The sequence below is a fragment of the Apium graveolens genome, chromosome 11 (assembly GCF_009905375.1).
Source record: "Apium graveolens cultivar Ventura chromosome 11, ASM990537v1, whole genome shotgun sequence".
Lineage (NCBI taxonomy): Eukaryota > Viridiplantae > Streptophyta > Magnoliopsida > Apiales > Apiaceae > Apium > Apium graveolens.
Genome location: NC_133657.1, coordinates 99,100,079 through 99,119,271, shown reverse-complemented (window position 1 = coordinate 99,119,271; position 19,193 = coordinate 99,100,079). Strand labels below are relative to the sequence as shown.

Sequence of the window (19,193 nt, the reverse complement as noted above, 5' to 3'; positions counted from 1 at the left end):
TTACCGATAAGCCAAAGTCCATTAGAGAACTCTGAGTTATCGATAAACCAAAATTCACTAGAGAACTCAGAGTTGTCGATAAGTCAAGTCAACAATGAAGTTTCAGAGATATCGAAAAGCCAACATGCCTATCGAGATGTCGAGTTCTCTACAGTTTAATTGGAGATCTCGAAGTGAAGAAATTTTTCTAAGTACATAATTGCAGAACAGTTTAATATCCAAGGTTGCAAATCAACAAACAATTTACATAGCTGGATTGACAAGTCTACAAAAAGCAGCTTGAGAGATGTGCAAGATCAATGGCAAAGATTAACTGACAGAGGAAGATTAAAGTAAACACGGGATGCTAAAGATATGCTAAGCCAGAAATGGAAGATTTGCTTTTCTATAAATAGAAATGACAAGTGACAGTTTAGAAAAGCTAATACCATGTTTATTATCCTCTGTGTAAACCAGCAGTTAACTGAGTTATAAAGTTAACACTGGTCCTCTAGTCAGTTGTAACAATCAAGATAGAAAATCCTGTATTTTCTCTCAAGAAAGGAACTAAGTTCTAAAACAAGAACTTAAAGATTTTGTAGCAAAACACTGTTTGATTTTTAATATAAAATTAAGTGAGTTTTGAAGATCTTTATTTTACTTATTTGCGCAATTATTTATTTTTAACATCTATTCTACTAAATCATTGATAACAACCCACTGCTAAAGCCTAAGTCGATCAAAAATCAAACATTTAAGCCAAAACACATTCACCCCCCCCTCTGTGTTGTATTCATACCTAACACGAAGTAACAAAATACAGTTTGTACTTAATATCTTATGTTATTAGATATTCTGAGACACGTTTTATAAAAAAATTAAATAAAGTGAAAATGATGAAAAAAATACATAATTGCTATAATTGTAATAATAAATAATTACATTAATACCCCTGCCTTCTTCGTTAAATGTACCTAGTTTTTTGTACTACTATACAATCCTCTTTTCTCTCTTAAATGCTCGGCACGAAAAATATAATGCACACTTTCAAAACTTTTACTTGAATTTTAATTATATTATTTCACATCTCATGTTAAAATTAATTTTAGTTATTTATAATTTTAAACTTATATATACTTTTATTTAAACTTCTTATCGGTGTTAATCTATTTAATATATTTTTAATATAATTATTTATTTTTAAATCAAAAAGTTCAAATATATTAATCATTTCATTTTGAATATGTACTAAAATTTTAATAAGGTAATTAATTTTATAATTCTAATAAAATATGTTGTAAATAATTAATTTATTCAGGAAAATTGTAAGCATAACAAATTAGGTATATTATTTTGTAATTTGTAACAAACAAAGATAAATCTAAATTTAAAATTTTTATTTATGTCGAGCAATAAAAATTTAATCTACTCCAAATCTATTTCTTCAAACTCGCTAACATGAACATGATGATTTACAAATATTCAGGCTTTCTTTTTGGTCTTTGGTAGAACTGTGATTTTTAAATTAAAATTGTGAAAATATCATATTTCTTTTAAAAAAATTTACACAAATATCATATATAATTTTGTAATCAAATTTATAACTGAAATCGAGTATAAATACAATTTTAAAATCAATTAATCAAATTATCTTCTTTCGTAATAAATATTGTTTAACAAGTTGAACCGATTAAATTAATTATAATCTTAAATGTAATGAAAAATAAATTTTCTTACTTAATTGTAATTATTTGATTTTATTGTTTTACAAATAATTTCAGTAGATTGTAAAATAGTGAACTTTCTCCAAAACAATTGCAGTAATTTTGATAATTTTCATGTAATATTTATTTGAAAATAAAATACATTATATTGTTGCATTAAAAATTAAAATAGGTCCACTTTAACCTCATGAGATGTTAACTACTCCCTCTCCCTCCCAATCGTTATCATCGTTTCTAAGAAAGTGTCTAACACGTATTATGATAAATATAAAATATAGTTCTATAACTTTTTTTTATAATTTTTTTTTTGAATAAAAGTTTAAAGATTCTATTTTTATTTAGAAAAAGAAATATTTATAAAAAAATATAGAGAACTATACTTTCTATTGATCTTAAAATGCGTATCGGACACTCTCTCAGAAACGATAACAATTGGGAGGGACGAAGAGAATATGAATTACTCAACTACTATTAAACACTATATTTAATACGTGATAACGGTATATACGTAACTTCAAAGTACTGCGTGAAGTAAATTTTTAGCATTACCCAAATACATATAATAATGAAAAAAATGATAAAATAACTCTTTTTTGGACTAACCCAACAAGAATACCTATATTCAATATTTTGGCCATTTTTACCAATTAAATATCATCGGGTAACTCAAAAAAAATTATTTTCTTGTTATCTTGTATAAAAATACATTTTTCAAAAAAATATTCAAAATACCCGATCTGAGAATGAATATTGGAATATATACGCAGTCTGAGAAAGTGTATTTCATATACCTAGGGGTGAGTGCGGTGCGGGCGGTGCGGTTTTTTCCTCAAACCGCAAACCAAACCGCATATGCGGTTTGCTCAAATTTCCAAACCGCAACCGCACCGCGTACCCTCGAAAACCGCATAAACCACACCACGAAAATGCGGTGCGGTGTGGTGCGGTGCGGTTCACTGCGATTATACTTTACAAGTTCAAAAAAATTAAAAAATACAAAACTTAAATTTAATCAAATTTCCAAAAATAATTTTAGTTAATCAGAATGCAACATCTTAGTTCACTAGTATAAATACTTGGATTTTGGTTTTCCTAGTGAAGAAATACAAACAAGAGATTGTGTAGTCTCTTTTTTATTTGTCAAAAGATCGTGTGGTCCATTTGAATTCCTTAATGAATTTAACATATAATTCCAACTCAAAAAAGATGTTATGGTCATCTGGTGAAATTAAGTTTAACTAAGAACATAAAATGGTTATTTATGTTACCCGATAGGAATATAAGTATATATATATATATATATGGGCAGATTCAATGGGTAACTTTTCTAGTTAAGTAACTAAGTAACTCAATCTTGACCCTTGAATAATTGACAACCTACTCAGATTAGATAGACATGATAACATCACATTACACCTAAATACAACACACGTAACAAATAAAACGGTTACCTTTTAATATTTGTATGCTATGTTCTATAAATATTTTCAACATTAGATGTGTTTTTATAAGTTAATGCAATTTTCACAATTATTATTTTGAAATAATGTTAAATTTTCTATAAATTTTGTGATCTTTAATTTTAGTTTATGTGTTCTATAGTTCAATATTTTTGTAGGTGTTCTGAGTTATTTTTCTTTGTAGTTTTTAAAATTTGTTATGTACTATATTTTTTTAATCACAAGTTTTTATGGTATGTATTTGGTATATTTTAATTTTATATGTTATGTAATTATGTTTCTATTTTTATTCATATGTTCTCCGTTCCTTTATTCTTTTTCATTTTTTATGTTCTATAAAATTAATGCATAATATATGTGCTTAGTTATTAAGTTATGTGTTCTGTAATTTTAATTTTAATTTTATATGCTATATAAATTGTTTCTATTTTTTATATGTTCTTTAAGTATGTTCCTTTTATCTTTTTTCTTTTCTTTATGTTCTATATAATTTAGGGATATTTTATGTGTCTATAATTATGTTCTGTAATTTATTGTGTTCTGTAATTATATTGTGTTCCTTAACTATGTTCTTGTGTGTCCTGTAACTATGTTCTGTAATTTATTATGATTAGTTTTTTTTATGTTAACTAGTCTTTATTTTATGTATTATGTATTTTTTAATTTTTTTTTGTGTTCTGTATCTTTTATTTTTTTAATTCTTTGTGTTCTTCAAAATTTAATGTGGACTACAATTACTTATATTAAGTTCTCAAGAATTTCTTATGTTCAATTATTTAGAACACTTTTTTATGCATGTAAAACAATTTTTGAAAATCATGTTTTGCAAATTGAAAAAAAATATAAAAGACTATAATTTCTAACGTGGAAACGTGTGCACATAAAGTGGAATGAGAATCACCTTTAATTTCAAGGAATAGAGGTTCAAGTTGGTCATCTACTGATAGAGATGGAGGAAGGTAATGGTTTATGTATTGTATGTTCCAATCATTACCCACTATAATATTTGTTTGTTTAACTTATGTTTTCATGCAACAGGGCCAATCTAGGGAATGCAATTGTGATTAGTGCAACATTATCACCAAAAAGTAAGTAAAACAAAACAAGGATATAAGAAATAAAAAATATATGATTGTATTGCAGTAAGTGCTTATACAAATTATGAATATTTTTGCAGGTAATGGAGCTTCCAATCTCAAATGGTGCTCGAGAAATAAAATCTCAAAAGTGGGTAAAATGACAAGCCTCACATTACGGGGGAGAAAATTGTTTAACAATACAAGAGGAAGCACAATGTGTGTAAGCGGTGATGATTTTGACATTACCCCACGAAGATGCTTGAAAAATGTAACCCTGAAAATGACGTCATTCATATAATTCAAATTCAAAGTAGCGGTGCCAAATTTTCATCAGCTAAGCAAAAAGAAATAGATGGAAAAGCTTATAAATTAGCTTCACAGAGGAGGCATCTTACTTTAAATCAGGTATAACTTTTTCCTTTATTTTATGGTTGGTGACAAGTTTTTCTGTAAATTTTTGTAGTCAGTTTAAATACATTATCTAGTGATTAGATGTTGATTTTTAAATATCTTTAAATTAGGTAAGGATGAGAAGCACTTGTGCATCATCTAGGAAAAAAACTTGGATGGAATAGATGTTTTGAAAGTTTCAATGAAAAACAAATATTTGGGAGTAAAAGGAGACATGTTATAGAACCTAGATATCGAAAGAAGAAGAAAAATGAACGATACATCGAAAAGAAATTATCTCCTCGAATATTTAGCAGAATGTTAACAAATTTGTCTGACGAGCAAATACAATGGGTTAAAAAAACTGGGTTCGGTAAGGTGTTAGATATAAGGATGAAAAGATATGCTCATAAACTCGGATTTGCTTTAGTGGAAGCATTTGACCAAACTTCTTGCTCCTTGATTGTGGAAAAAGGTTCTATTAAAATAACAGACGTTGTGGTTGAGAATGTACTGGGGCTACCGAGGGTGACTCATAATGTGGAACTAGGATATTCTAAAACCTTGTTATGTGATTGGGAAAGACAGTTTGAAGGAAAACCATTTTACAATATTACAGCTAGTAATGTTGCTGAAAAAATCAAAAGCAATAGCACCGCATCATATATGTTCAAGATTAATTTCCTTGTGTTATTGTCAAATTTTTTGGCGGAGTCCAACAACAATGGATACGTTAAAACAGAGTTGGATGGTTTTGGTGGGGACTTGGAAAATTGTTCAGATTACAACCGATGTGCTTTACTTATTGATAGACTAGTATCAACACATGAATTCTGGGCTACAAATCCTACAAATCACCATTTTATAGGATCATTGCCATTGTTGACTGTTAGTAACTCCATCTTTTTTATCATATTATAGTTTTAGATTCAATTTATTTATAGTCCAAAAATGCAGTGAAAAAAATTAATTTATGTTGAAATATTTAACTCTCGTAACTGTAGTATTTATATCTTGATCGAATGCAAAACGAAAGGACCAAGCATGTGGAACAGAAAAAACCCTCATACATTGCATGGACGGATGAATTGATAAAAGCAGAAGAGAAATACATTGTAAATAAGAAATATTTTGGCCAAGGAGAAATACTTGAATGGTCAGACCAGGAAGACATTGAGGTACATATAAATATTTAAGAGAATTGCTATAGCAATGTAAGTATGGGACATAATTGGTAAATTAATACTCCATCATTTCAGCTCATAACTTTACAGTACACAAAAAATTACAGTGATTAGAATACATAAAATTACACTATTATAATAGAGTACTAGTAAAAATTTACAGTACACAAAAAATATGAAGAACCCAAAAAATTATGTATCTCTAATCATTGTAATTTTCATGTGTTCTATATTTATTTTTACAGAACACAAACATATATTGAATATTTTGTTCTATTATTTTTTGGGTTCTTCATTTTGTTTGTGTCCTGTATCTTTTTACTAGTGTTCTGTAATTTTCCTTTGGTTTTTTTTTTGTGTACTGTATATTTATACTAGTGTTCTATAATTATTATTTGGGTTCTTCATTGTTAAGCACTAACTTGTGTGATATCTTTTTGATGTCTTTTGTACTTTTTATGTTGTCTAAATATTTAAAATTAAACTAAGTACCTAATTTATGCTGTGTTTAAACTGAATAAGATTTATGTGATATTTATTATTAATTTCAGGTAGCCACAGATGAACAGGTTATTGCTGAGGCAATAGGAAAAGAGAAAGAACACGAAACTTGTCAAGATGACATAAATGTTGAGGCATTAGAAGAAGAGAAACAATAAAAAACTTGTCAAAATGAGATCAATAGTGAGGAACAAGAGAGTACAAAATTTGTGCTGGAAGAAACAAAGGCCATAATTGATTCTGAATATGGAGTGCCTGGTCTTGAAGTTGATGGTGTTTCCTTTGAGTGTATAGAAGATGAGAGTATGAACGCCACAACACGGATTTCAGAAAAAACTTGTGAGCATGTTTCAGAAAAATATTAACTTGTTTCCTTGTAAACCTACAATTAAAACACCCACTACAGAACAAAGTCAAAGTTTAAAACTATCGTTGGAGTGTCTTACACCATGGTCAACCCAATTAATGGAGGTGCTTGATGCAATAGCAAGGAGTGCACCAGCTGAGAAACAGAAAAAGGCTGATGAACAAAAAGAATCACTTGAAATCCCTAGTTTTAATTTGGGAGTAACACCTTGTGATCAACCAAAGATGGAAAAAACAAGGGTTGACAATGAAGTCAAGGGAAAATATATGGTTATGCAAGAAGAAATGGAAAACATGGTCGTCAGTAGGCCTTCTCGATTTAAGAAACTTGCAGCATCAATCAAGTCACCATATTTGCAACGAGTGAAACCCATAAAGGCTGCAAGAATTAATAACGAGGAAAGTGCGCTGTGGGAATGGCTGTTTGACAACACAAGAAGTCTTAAGTAAGAATTTTTCTTAATCCTGAAATGCATCGAGAGGCTTTCAAACTTTTTCTAGTTAAATTTATGTTGTGTACTTTATTTTTCGTTATAGTTCAAGACTATTTCCATGGAAGAACACATCATGCAATAAGGAAAATATGCAGACTTTATTGCCTGGTGAATGGGTAGATGGGAATGTAATTGACACATGGACACATATACTAAATGAAAGGAAACTCGAAGAGCTGAAAGTTCTCCATTTAGAGTATCCTGTACAATAGAGTCAACGGTACGCAAATAATTTGTGAAACAAATTCAATATTTGCAATCTTTTCACTAATTAATTATGTGTAACATGTTGCAGCTTGGAGCATTAGAAAATGGTAACTTAACAGATTTAGATTGTCGTGTAGTTTTTAATGAAAATATTGATTCAGTGATTAAGCGAGTATGTGTGCTTCATAATCAGAAATATAAGGAGACGGATTTTGACACGGTATATGTAACAAATATCATAATGGTTTATGTACATTCTTAGATTGTGCATACATTATAGAATTATTTCTAAAATAACACTTACTTCTGAATGTGTAGATTTTGTTCCCAATCCATAAGAATGCACATCATTATATCATATCCTACAACATAAAGTACCCCGTTTGGGAAATTATAGACAATATGGTCTGTTGTGAAAATATTGAAGAAGGATATGGTAGTCTACCATATGATTTGGTACGTTTTATATTATATTTTTTTATAGGTTAGCTTGTACATGAATTAATTTTAATACTTTACTTGTATATTGAGCAGCATTACCTTTTCGTGCTTTGGATGAAAGCAAATAAGGCATCAAAGTGGGAGTTGTTAGAGAAGTTAGAACCTGCCATAGCCAAAATGTCGTGGCAAACAAATTGCAACTCAACAGACTGTGGCATTTTTGTAATGCGATACATGGAGTCGTACATGGCACAACCCTGGACAAAACGGGAAACTGGACTTGACAAGGAATCGGTAAGCAATTGATATTTTTTTGAAAACCAAGATATTATATATGATACTGTGAATAATATATGTTGTATTCTATTTTTTGTAAGGTTAAACAAAGGGGGCAAGTGGCAGATCTGAGGAAAATGTACTGTAACGACATCCTGGGTAGCAGTCTGAATGTTAATCGCGAAAAGGTGATAAAAAAAGCTTGGGACTATATGGAAGCAAAGCAGATCAAAGGGATGCGCAAAACAAAGGTGAAGAAGAAATGATTCTGAGGCCAGATTCTAGGCTGGTGAAATTAAATATTAGAACCTGTGTTTTCTAAGTCTAACTTTAGTTAACAGGAACAACAACTTCTTTTTAGTGGATGTGATCTTAAGAATTGAAGTTTGAATTTGGTACTTGGGTATTTAATGTGATTATCTAGATTAGTTCTATTTGGTAGTGAACAAGTTTGAGTTGATTATTGTCCCAATGCTGTTTGTGATCTTGTTCAACCTGAATCCTTATATTTTCTGGTAATTATATTTCTATTATGACATTTATGTGTTTAGTGTATTTTAAGTTGTGTATAAACTCTTTTTTCCTTATTTTTCAAAATTTTACACCCCACAAAAATTAGTTTACAATAATGTTAATTACATGGCTTCATTTGTAGCTCAAACTTATTAATTAGTTTTTTTTTTAAAAATAGAGCTCTTCATTTTGTTACTAATTTGGTGCTATACTTTAGAAACTGAATTGACATACAAAATTGTACAATAAAAGTTCTAGAAAAAAGGTTCAAAGAATTTTTTTTAAATAATATATCATAAAAAATAGAGTTCTATAAAAGATAGAGTTCTGTAAAAAATATAAAGAGTTCTGTAAATTTGTATGCGTTCTACAATTTTGTTACTAATTTATTGGTCGCATTTCTAACAATAATATAAGATAAAAAATAGAGTTTTGTAAAAAATATAAAGAATTCTATAAATTTGTTTGGGTTATACAATATTTTCTTTAATATGTGTTAATTTCTTATCTTTTCTATAATTATTCCATTTTTCTAATTATAGATCTTTGTGTTCAATGTATTTTTATTTTTTTGTCGGTTTTTTGTTCTTTATTTCTTAGAATTTTACACTCCACAAAATTTAATATACAATTAAGTTAAATACATGAAATCATGTGTACTATTAATCCTTACCTATTTCATTGAAATTTTATGTTTGTTTGGTGGGCTCAAATTTATTAAGTTTCTTAAAAAAAATTAGGTATCTGGACTTTATTGTTGATATACTAAATTTTGTAAAAAAAGTTATGTAACAAAATTTAGGGTTTTGTAAGAAAATATATTTAAAACAAATAGATTTCTGTAAGAAAATATAATGAGTACCATAAATTAGTCTGTGTTTCAGTAATTTTTTTAATTACTTTCTGTGTACATTGTTTTGTTTTACATGTCTTTCTTATTTTTTTTTCTAATTCTACTTTTAATTGCTCTGTATTTTTATACTCTCTGTCCTTAAAACTTTTAAGTATCCCAACCAATGTTAAATGTGTTATCATGTCATGCTGCTTCTTTTCTCTGTCTTTATTAATATTTTTGCTTGTTTCTAACCTAAAACTTTTATGTTCTGCAATTTTTTTCCAGAACCCTTGCTAACCTTCATGTACATGATATATACATAAAACATCTATAGGCAGTAGTTAAGAGCATAATTAACAAAAAGATAAACTGGTTAATAATTTAACAATAAATGTACACAGTACACACAGAATCAATCACATTTATCAAATAACAAACTACCAATACCAGATCACTAAGAAACATCAAAAAACATATAACTCACAAGCATGCATTAATTCTTGTTCAGGGGACAGCTTCTAGCATTATGACCTTCAGTCTTTCCACAATTACTACACTTGCGTCGCTTCTCAGAAGAGCCATTCATTGCTGCTTCTTTTCCACTCTTCAATCGACTACCACATCCTTTATTGCGATTGATGTTTGGATTATGGATTACAACTTCGCTCCGAGGAGTGGTCCCGATTAAGAAATCAATAACATTCTCTGATAATTTTTTACTTGGACCATTATCCAGGTCTTGCACATCCTCCTTCATTAACTTGACATGCCCGCACATTTTGTCAATTTTTTCTTCATCAACTCCTACATAACTGATACAGCTCTGAAACTCAAAATTTAACTCATTAACTTTTACCTTAATGCGATCAATCTTAGCACAATGTTGCAGAACTTCATCTGATGATAAAACTTCATGTACAGACTCAACATCTTTTATCCATCGTGACATGACCAATTGACGAGGTATTTCTACTGCATCACACTGAATCAATGCTGCAAATGCATGTCTACACAAATACCCCACTCTATCATAAAACTTGCAAGAACAGTGGACATCATTGTTTGAGAGTGTAATAGACACCTAATTTAAAAAAAAAGAATAAAAAACAATCATTAGAAAAGAAAAGAATGTACATAAATTCTGTAAACATCTAATAAACAACTTTAGCTACCGCATAATAGTACCTCGAATATATGGTCCTGTAAAAGTTTGTCATTCACCATAAGTGACTTTATTCCATTAAAATTAACCATGTCATCTATTTTCGTAAAATGCAGAGCATTTTTAATCTCTCCACTGACAAAGTTGAACAAGTTCCTAGTGTATACATTTGCAGCATCTTTTTCAATAGCTAAAGGTGTATGAGGTTTTGGAATCAACTGTGAATCCTTATTACTTTGTGCATTATTGTATCTCTGTTTCTCCAATGCACTTTCAAAGCGAGAATAAAATTCTACCAACGTGGACCCTCTCCTGTGAAAATACTGAAAAAAGGAATTTGAACTCTCTGACCGCGATGTAGTTCGCAATAACCCAACCATTGGTATATCGTTAAAGTATACCGGAATCCAATCAGTACGAATAGCGTACATTTCTTGCAACCATGTATTGTCCTGCAGTTTATACTCTTCCATCACTTTGGTCCAGCCCTCCTCAAACTCATTCTCACTCAAGTGGTCCGCATAAACAATAGATTTCAAACTTGTCATAAACTTCTTATCAGAAGCAAGCGATGGTCCGATCTATATAATAAATATTTAAAAAAAATCAGAAAAAGGAATAGTAATATAGGTTATTCATATTATGGTACAACATTTATATAAGCGCAAATTTGTCATACCTTGTAAGATAATTTGTTCATTATGTGCGACATGCAAAGTCGATGTGGAGTAGTTTCCCAAGTCAATCCGAGAGCTTTGCTAATGGCAGGACACTGATCAGTTATAGCACACTTAGGACGTTTACCTCCCATTGCCTTTTCAAATGCTTGTATAACCCATTGAAAGTTAGTATAATCTTCCTTCTCAAGTAACGCAGCATCAAATGTCACATTGTTCCAATGATTGTCAACCCCCGTAAAAGGTACAAACACCATATTGTACCTGTTAAAAATAGAATTAGCAAACAAAATCAGTATTTGTGTAAACTGACGCAAAAAAGCTTACATATTTTATGTGTTTTATGTTCTTATAACACCAAAGCAACAACATAACAATATAGCAATTAAATTCTGAACCATGAAATTTAAAGCAACACTTATATGTTAACCGAGCAACTGAAAAAAATTATCATTCTAGATAGTAAGTAAAATGTAAAGATACATTTTAATTTTAATTTTTAAGAGAATTGCACACATCCTACAATAACAAAGATCAAACTCTTCAAGCTATAAACACAGATATTCACCTGTTTGTCCGGAAAGTAGGGTCAAATGATAAAACATCACCAAATATCTTATAGTTCCTTTGTCCAATAGCATCAGCCCAAAAAAGGCCGGTAAGATGTCCATCTGCATCAACTTTGTGCTCAAAAAAGAAAGAATTATTAGATTTTTGTTGTTTCATTTTGAATTGATCAATAATTATATCTGCATCGTGCTTGCCTACACGTGCTTTCATATTCCGCCCAAAATTATTGAAATCGGTCGCAGTAGCACCAACATTATCATAAGATCCAGACAGCTCTTTATAAAAAGAAAATGCACGCTTGGGACCAGCATTGACCTTTGCAACATCAAATATGAAACTCTTATGACTCAATGTCAGTTGCCTATTGCATCTCATAAACTTCCTCCCCGCCTTAGATACAAAGGGATGGTTGTGGTCCTCCACAAATTTTAGTACAAAATATCCTTCATCATCCTTACGCTTCAATGTTATTTTAGCCTGACATTTACATCTACGTGTTGCTATCCTCCGACACTTTCCAGAACTCTCACCACGTTTAGCAACATCAAGGGTATCATTATTTCCGGCATGATTACATCGAATATATTTGTATCTCACTTTTCCATTTACTATATTTTCTTCATTTCTCCGCACATCAAACCCACACTTACACCCGTAATCTGAATAAAATAAATAACAAGGTCTATTGTCTCAAAAAATTGATTAACACGAGGTCTTACCTTTCATCACAATTAGGTATCCAGAAATCATATCCATCCTTAGTTTTATAATGATTCCAATCAACACATTCTTTCACAGTAGAATTAATTTCTCCTTGAGGTTGTTGAGATGATTCTTCCTCAGGAGAGTTAAATTCTTCTTCAGAATCAATCCAATCGGAATTCACTACACCCATATAACAAAGTTTAACAAATCAAAGCAGTTTAATTTCAAGAAACATTAAAAAGGAAAAAAAGAAAACTAAGAACAACAATACAAAATCTAATATCAAAACCCCTAACCAAAAAACTTTTAATAACATTAAACTATAAGTATCGAACATACCTTCACTTTCATCCATAGTCATGAGCTAATTCACCAACTGAATAAGACTTCTGAAAAATATGATATAGAAAAAATATGGATGAATATGAAATAATTGTTAAAATGTAGCCGATTTGCTGACCCATTTGAGCAGTAATGCTGAAGAATCCTAAAAACTTGGGCACACCCACATTTTGAAACTGTGGTTATATTCAATGAACGTGTTTAAAACTACAGTTTTTACCTTTTTATAATATTTATTATTATAATATATAAAAATGATCTGAACGGTGCAAAATGCAAAGCATCCAACGGCTGACATTTGGTTACCTAGTTACTCATTTAAAATAGTTACCATTTGATCCCCTCTCTCTCTCTATATATATTTATAATATATTAAATATTGCAGTGCGGTGCGGTTTGAACCGTATTTCAGAAATTTAAAATCACAAATCGCACCGTACCGCGCGGTTTATTAAAAATTCAAACCGCAACCGTACCACAAAAATTAAAAACCGCGTTTTGCGGTGTGGTTTGGTGCGGTACGGGCGGTTTTTACGGTTTATTCGGTTTTCTACTCACCCCTACGTAGAGATGCACAAAAAGTCCGGGCCCGAAAATCTGGCCCGGCCCGATCCGGTCAAAACCCGATCAAGCCCGACCCGGTCAAGCCCGGCCCGGTCAAAGCCCCGCCCGGTCCCGGCCCGGGCTTCAGGCCTCGACGGACCCTATATTTTTAGGCAAAGTCCGGCCCGGCCCGGTTAACACATGTAAACTAATACATTTTTACGACGATTTAGTTGCTAACACATGTATTCTTCGGAATCTCTAATAATACTAGATCCGATTTAAATTAGAAAAAAGCCCGGCCCGATCCGATCCGGCCCGAAAAAAAGCCCGGTTAGGCCCGCCTCGAGGGCCCAAACGGGCTTTGAAATTTCTGGAAAGCCCGGCCCGGCCCGGTCCGGTCAAAGCCCGAAAAGCCCGGCTCGGTCAAAGTCCGGGCTTTTTAAGGCCCGGTCAAGACTCGGCCCGGTGGACCTCTTTTGTGCATCTCTACCCCTACTTATACCCAATCTCAGAAAATGTATTTCAATTTAAAAAAAATAAAAAATTATGTTAAATACGGAATTTGAGATGACTATATTTTAAATACCAGATGTCAAAAAAGTATTTCGTTGATATTTTTGAAAGCGTTTCTCAAATTTGATATTTTGGTGATCAAATTCAAAACTGTGATATGTTTGCCCACACCCTGCAATAATTCCTTTCTATAGATTCTTACATATAGCAGCAGTTGTGCAAAAACACTGATACATACATACCGTTGTCTTCTTTTCAAAACCCTAGCTTCTTGGCTTCACACACAGGTACATATTATTCTCCCCACTTCAATTTTAATATCTCATGTTTTTTTGTGTGTCTTTGATAGTGATATGATACATGTGTGTGATTATATATGTCAATTTGTGTAGTTTCATCAGTTAATCATTTTTTATGATATTTAGATTTGTTGGATTGTTTTTAGTTTACTATGCGTAATTTTCCTTTTAGTGCATATCGATGCTGAAATTAGGGTGAACCGATTATTTACTGATGCAATCAGTTTTAGTTGGTGCCATGTATCTGTATTTTCAGTCAAAGCTAGGTTTACCATGATGTACTTCTAATTTACGGTATAGTTTTGTAGTGTTTAATTACATGTCTGTCTGTATGTGAATGTCTGCGTTTGTGACATACTAATTAAAGCCTTGTGCTTATCTATAGTTTTGTATAACGATTTAAGTGAGTGCGAATAAGATAACGTTACTATATATTTTCACTGTGCATTGCATTGTGGTGTCCTTCAGCACGAGTTTTAGAAAATTTTGTCTCGAAGATTTCCTTTCATAGTCGTGTTCAATCTCTCTAAAAACTTGCTTCTGGTTTAAATTGTATGGTGCCGCTTTTTACTTCTACTATTTTAATGTGTACACATATGTTGAGCATTTCGAAATACTGCATCATTTTAATGGATGAGATCTTTTTAGTTCTGGTGATGGATCATTTATAAATTATTTAAGAAAATCATTTTTTAGGAGTTTATCTTCGGACTCTGCATGTTTTGTGCTTGGCAGCGGCTAATTGTGTTATACATATCTTGTTTGGCCATACTTTGAACATTAAATAATTTATCAACAGTAATCAGATAATTCGCCTTTGATGAAATCTAACTCCGCTATAACCAGTGTTCTAGATCCAATTATCTTAGTATTGTATGATAAATAATGGAGTCCCTGTTTTCCTCTGAGTAGATATTAGGTGGGCTTATAGCAAATATATGAAAAAACATACCAGCACTGATTATTGTTACCTTTCGATATGCATAGTTTACCATTTTAGGAAAGATTCTTTGGTTTTGAACTCTTTAGTGTACTTTTGAAGCTTACAAGTACAGACATGACTTTGAAGACACTCTTGATAGTTACTAATTTCTGAATTTTGTATATCTAGAACACATAGTTACCATATGTAATCTTGTACCGTTCAATTTTATGGTGCAAACTTTGACGAACATTTAGCTAATTCATGTATGAATTGAAATCCTCTTTTTACAGGTAAAATTCTTTTGTAGAAATTGAGTATTCCAGCCTTTCGTTTCTTGACATATAGTCCTTATATTACCAAGCTACTAAAACTCAGAAATTTTGATGTTTTCTTCTTCTTGGATCTGTTGCAGTATTGTCATTTGAATAAATTTTTTTCTGAATTGCATGTTGAGAGTGTTGTATATTTGTTTTCATTCTCACAAAGTAATTAAAGCTGTCTGTTTAGTTACTATATTTGGTGAACTTGCAAGAAGTTATGTAGTGCGTATCAATTTTCTTCATATGTTTATATTACTTCAGTTACACAGAAAACGAAAATGCACGGAAGAAGGGGACATTGGGATCCACGTTCCGAAATAGGTGACCTTTTTTCAGGTTTTGGTGGCTCTAGGGGTCACCAGAGTTCAGTTCCTGGGATATTCGGAGGACACGACCCTTTTGATCACCATTTCTTTACGAATCCATTTGGTGGAATGCAAGATTCACACCCATTTGGTTTCCCTAGTGGGGGACCTTTAATGAATAGACCTCAACCTGGTTTCCTTATGGGTGTAAGTCCTTTTATGCTTGCACCTCCGCCTCATTTTCCTATAGGAGGAAGTCCTTTTATGCACGCACATCTGCCTGGTTTCCATGTTGGGGGGCATCCTATGATCATGGATGCACATCAACCTGATTTCCTTATGGGGGAAATTCCTTTTCCGAATGCACCAGTTTCATTTGGTTTTGGTACTGAAATTCCTGCAATGAGCGTGCAACCATCTGGTTTTCCTGAAAGAAGCACTCTCCAAACAAACAGATCTAAGGGGCCGATTATTGAAGAGTTGAACTCTGATGATGAGAAGGAAATTGATGACCAAGAAAAGAAAAATGATAACCCTAGAAAGCACGACAGGCCAGAAAAAGAGGTTTATGCTGAGAATCAAGACTACCAAACTTATGGTTAGTCTGTTTCTGTATTTTTTATGATTTTTAAATAGTACTTTTTAATACTTGCAATAAAAGGTGAATGTCAAAATGAACTGATGTATTGGTCCTTCAGATATGAATAAAAGGCGAATGCTTTGCTGCAACGAGTCTAATAGTTTAAATAATGCACAATCGAGTGCACAAGGTCATAGCTTTACTTTTCATAGCTCGACTGTTGCACATGGTGGTTCAAATGGAGCATACTATACTAAATCCAGGACATTGAGAAGAGGAACTGATGGAGTGAGAATACTTTGAGCTTTATGTTTCAACTGACTAGTTTTTTGTTGCTACTGGGGATTACATGGTGCCTGTTTATATCTACAGTTAATAATTGAAGAGAGCAAAGAAGCTGATTATACCACTGGTCAAGCTGCTCATAGGCTCACTCGGGGGATTCATGATAAAGTAGATAGCAACTCTTTGCTTGTGATTTTTCACTGTTTCAGTGTCATGTTATTTATAAAGCCCCTTGCTTGCCCCTACTCCGATGTTTGTAATTCTGAGTAAAATGTTTGACAATCATCACTGCAGGGTCATACTTTTACAAGAAACCTACAGTCAGATGGTAAAGTGAATACAATGCAGGTCTTGCACAATCTTGAGAAAGGTTTCCTACTATCACTATTTTAAAACATTCGTAATAGTTCCATACTTGCATGTTTTAGATTTTGAATAAAATATGCGTCTTTTCTACTGTCAGATGATCTTGCTGGTTTTGAACGAACTTGGACAAATAATGCTAAAAAAAGTTTTCCTGGATGGAGCGAAGGGTTATACATGCAGAATGGTATGAGTTTTCTTGTTATTTTTCCAGTTTTAAGTTGTTATTTAATGCACGTGGCGTAGAGTATATGGTGTAGATATTGTGTATATGTTATGGCAACTGCTACTTTGTCATTTTACATATTGCGACTTTTCCTGCGCTTATGTGAACGTCATATCTGTCTCCTAAAAGATAGTTTGCATCTGCTCATAGTTCCATCATGTTATGCACATTTTAGAGAGCAATCCGCTGTTTTCATGACGCTCGACTAGTCGAGGTTTTAAAGGGTTGACTGGCGAATTGTTAAAAAGTCGGTCAACTAGGCGGTGAACTTAACGACTAGTCGGTTGACTGGTGCAAAATTTAGTCAAAACTCCAAATTGAATTAGAAAAAAACATATTTAAAAAAAAAAAAATCTTCTCTAGCTTTGATTCTCCGTTGAATTGAAACTGGTATATCTATATTTATGTTCTGTATGGGTGTATGGATTGATTGAAATCGATGTGCATATGCGTGTATATATGTATTGTCAGCATGACAGCATACATGGTATATATACGTATGGATAGAGAAAGGGAAAAAAGAGGAGATTTTCGTAATTAATATACTATTTTGTAATTAGTAATTTGGTGTACATATGGGAATGTTGGACTTTTGTTGTGAGAAACCACACAAAAGATATTTATATTATTATATACTTCCTCCGCCCAAATTATTTATCTTGTAATACTTTTTGTCGTCAAATTGATTAAAATTTGATTAAAAATTACATATATTATATAATTGAAGAAGTTACAAAAGTTATGTCATTTGAGAGTATATATGTTATCTGCTTTAAAGTGTATTTTTGAGGTTTTTGAATTATAAAGTAATATATTTTAGTTTTCTGTCAAAATTGTCAACTTGACCACAAAAAGTCATAGAAGACAAATAAATCTGGACGGAGGGAGTACTATATAATTTATAATTTATTATTTTTAATTTTGTCAACTAGTGAACGACTAGTCTACGAGCTGGACCTCTGTTGACTCGACTCGACTTACTGATGTGACAACCATGAAGCATTAATAAATTCCTGTATGCTCAGCTTTCATTAGAAGGATGGATATGGATGTAAATCAAAAATTATTACAGGATTCAAGGTTCTACTCTGATGCAGTGGATAGTTGCATATATATGCAATTAAGATTTTATGGTGGTATCAGCAGCCTGTTAATCCTTGTTTGTTAGTTTCTATGAATTTGGTGTTTGGAATTTCATCTGTCCTGAAACAATTGTCTGTCATTATGGTTTAGGATCTAGGACCAGTATGGTTTCAGATATGATGTTGTGGAAAAGCGGCTTTTTTGATTTGGTCCTGTTTCTTGTTTCCCTGATTGTGCAATCTGCGAGGTATCTCAATTGTTTAGTTTAATATTTTTGTAGGCTCTGAAAGTAGTACACGGTGTGTTCCGCAAAGCAGGGGAGTTCGAGGACTACCTTCAGCTGAGAACCCGCATACTTTAGGTGGGGGCGGCAGGTCTGGTTATTCTGAGTTTCAAAATCCTTGTACGATGAATGTCAAAAATGGAGATGGAGGTGATTCTCTTTGGGGTACATTTTAATAGTAGCTTATACTATGACCATCCAGCAGGGTCTGACAAGCTTAAGCACCTAAACCTTGTACACCCTACTTTTCACCCTACTTTTCATGTAGCACACCCGTCCATCCTTTAGAAGCACGTCTCTAATTTTGAAACACCAGAAATGTAATTTTGAAACACCAGAAATGTTAAGGTATTGGCTGTCTGCATCCCTAATGTTTGGTAATATGCTGCTGCAGTGAGCAATTTTTTAATCGACTTGGTCATTGTACTTGTAACTGCTTATAATTTATATTTCGATGTCCTGCATTAGTTCCCAAAATAATTGATCTACACATTGGAGGATCGGCTTTGTACTTGAACTTGAATGACATGAAATCAAGCTTCGTAATTCAACTTGAATGA

The 19,193-nt window shown here is 32.0% G+C and overlaps 2 protein-coding genes across 3 annotated transcripts; one reads left to right on the top strand and one right to left on the bottom strand.

The window, feature by feature from the left end:
- Positions 1-9,824: 9,824 nt before the first annotated feature.
- Positions 9,825-13,020, bottom strand: LOC141698404 (protein FAR1-RELATED SEQUENCE 5-like). The gene is made up of 5 exons (XM_074503087.1): positions 12,903-13,020; positions 11,857-12,743; positions 11,291-11,552; positions 10,635-11,192; positions 9,825-10,530 (listed from the first exon to the last, which is right to left on the bottom strand). The coding sequence occupies exons 2-5, from the start codon at positions 12,231-12,233 to the stop codon at positions 9,943-9,945; spliced, it is 1,785 nt and encodes a 594-aa protein (XP_074359188.1). The 5' UTR covers positions 12,234-12,743; positions 12,903-13,020; the 3' UTR covers positions 9,825-9,942.
- A 1,025-nt stretch (positions 13,021-14,045) lies between these two features.
- On the top strand, positions 14,046-19,080 carry LOC141698285 (uncharacterized). 2 transcript variants are annotated; one of them, XM_074502956.1, is made up of 7 exons: positions 14,046-14,251; positions 15,778-16,411; positions 16,512-16,681; positions 16,766-16,846; positions 16,973-17,048; positions 17,142-17,228; positions 18,631-19,080. In XM_074502956.1, exons 2-7 carry the CDS (start codon positions 15,787-15,789, stop codon positions 18,807-18,809), a joined length of 1,218 nt encoding a protein of 405 aa, XP_074359057.1. In that variant the 5' UTR covers positions 14,046-14,251; positions 15,778-15,786; the 3' UTR covers positions 18,810-19,080. The 2 variants fall into 2 exon arrangements, with proteins under 2 accessions (XP_074359057.1, XP_074359056.1); XM_074502955.1 differs by having other exon boundaries at positions 15,770-16,411.
- Positions 19,081-19,193: the final 113 nt, after the last annotated feature.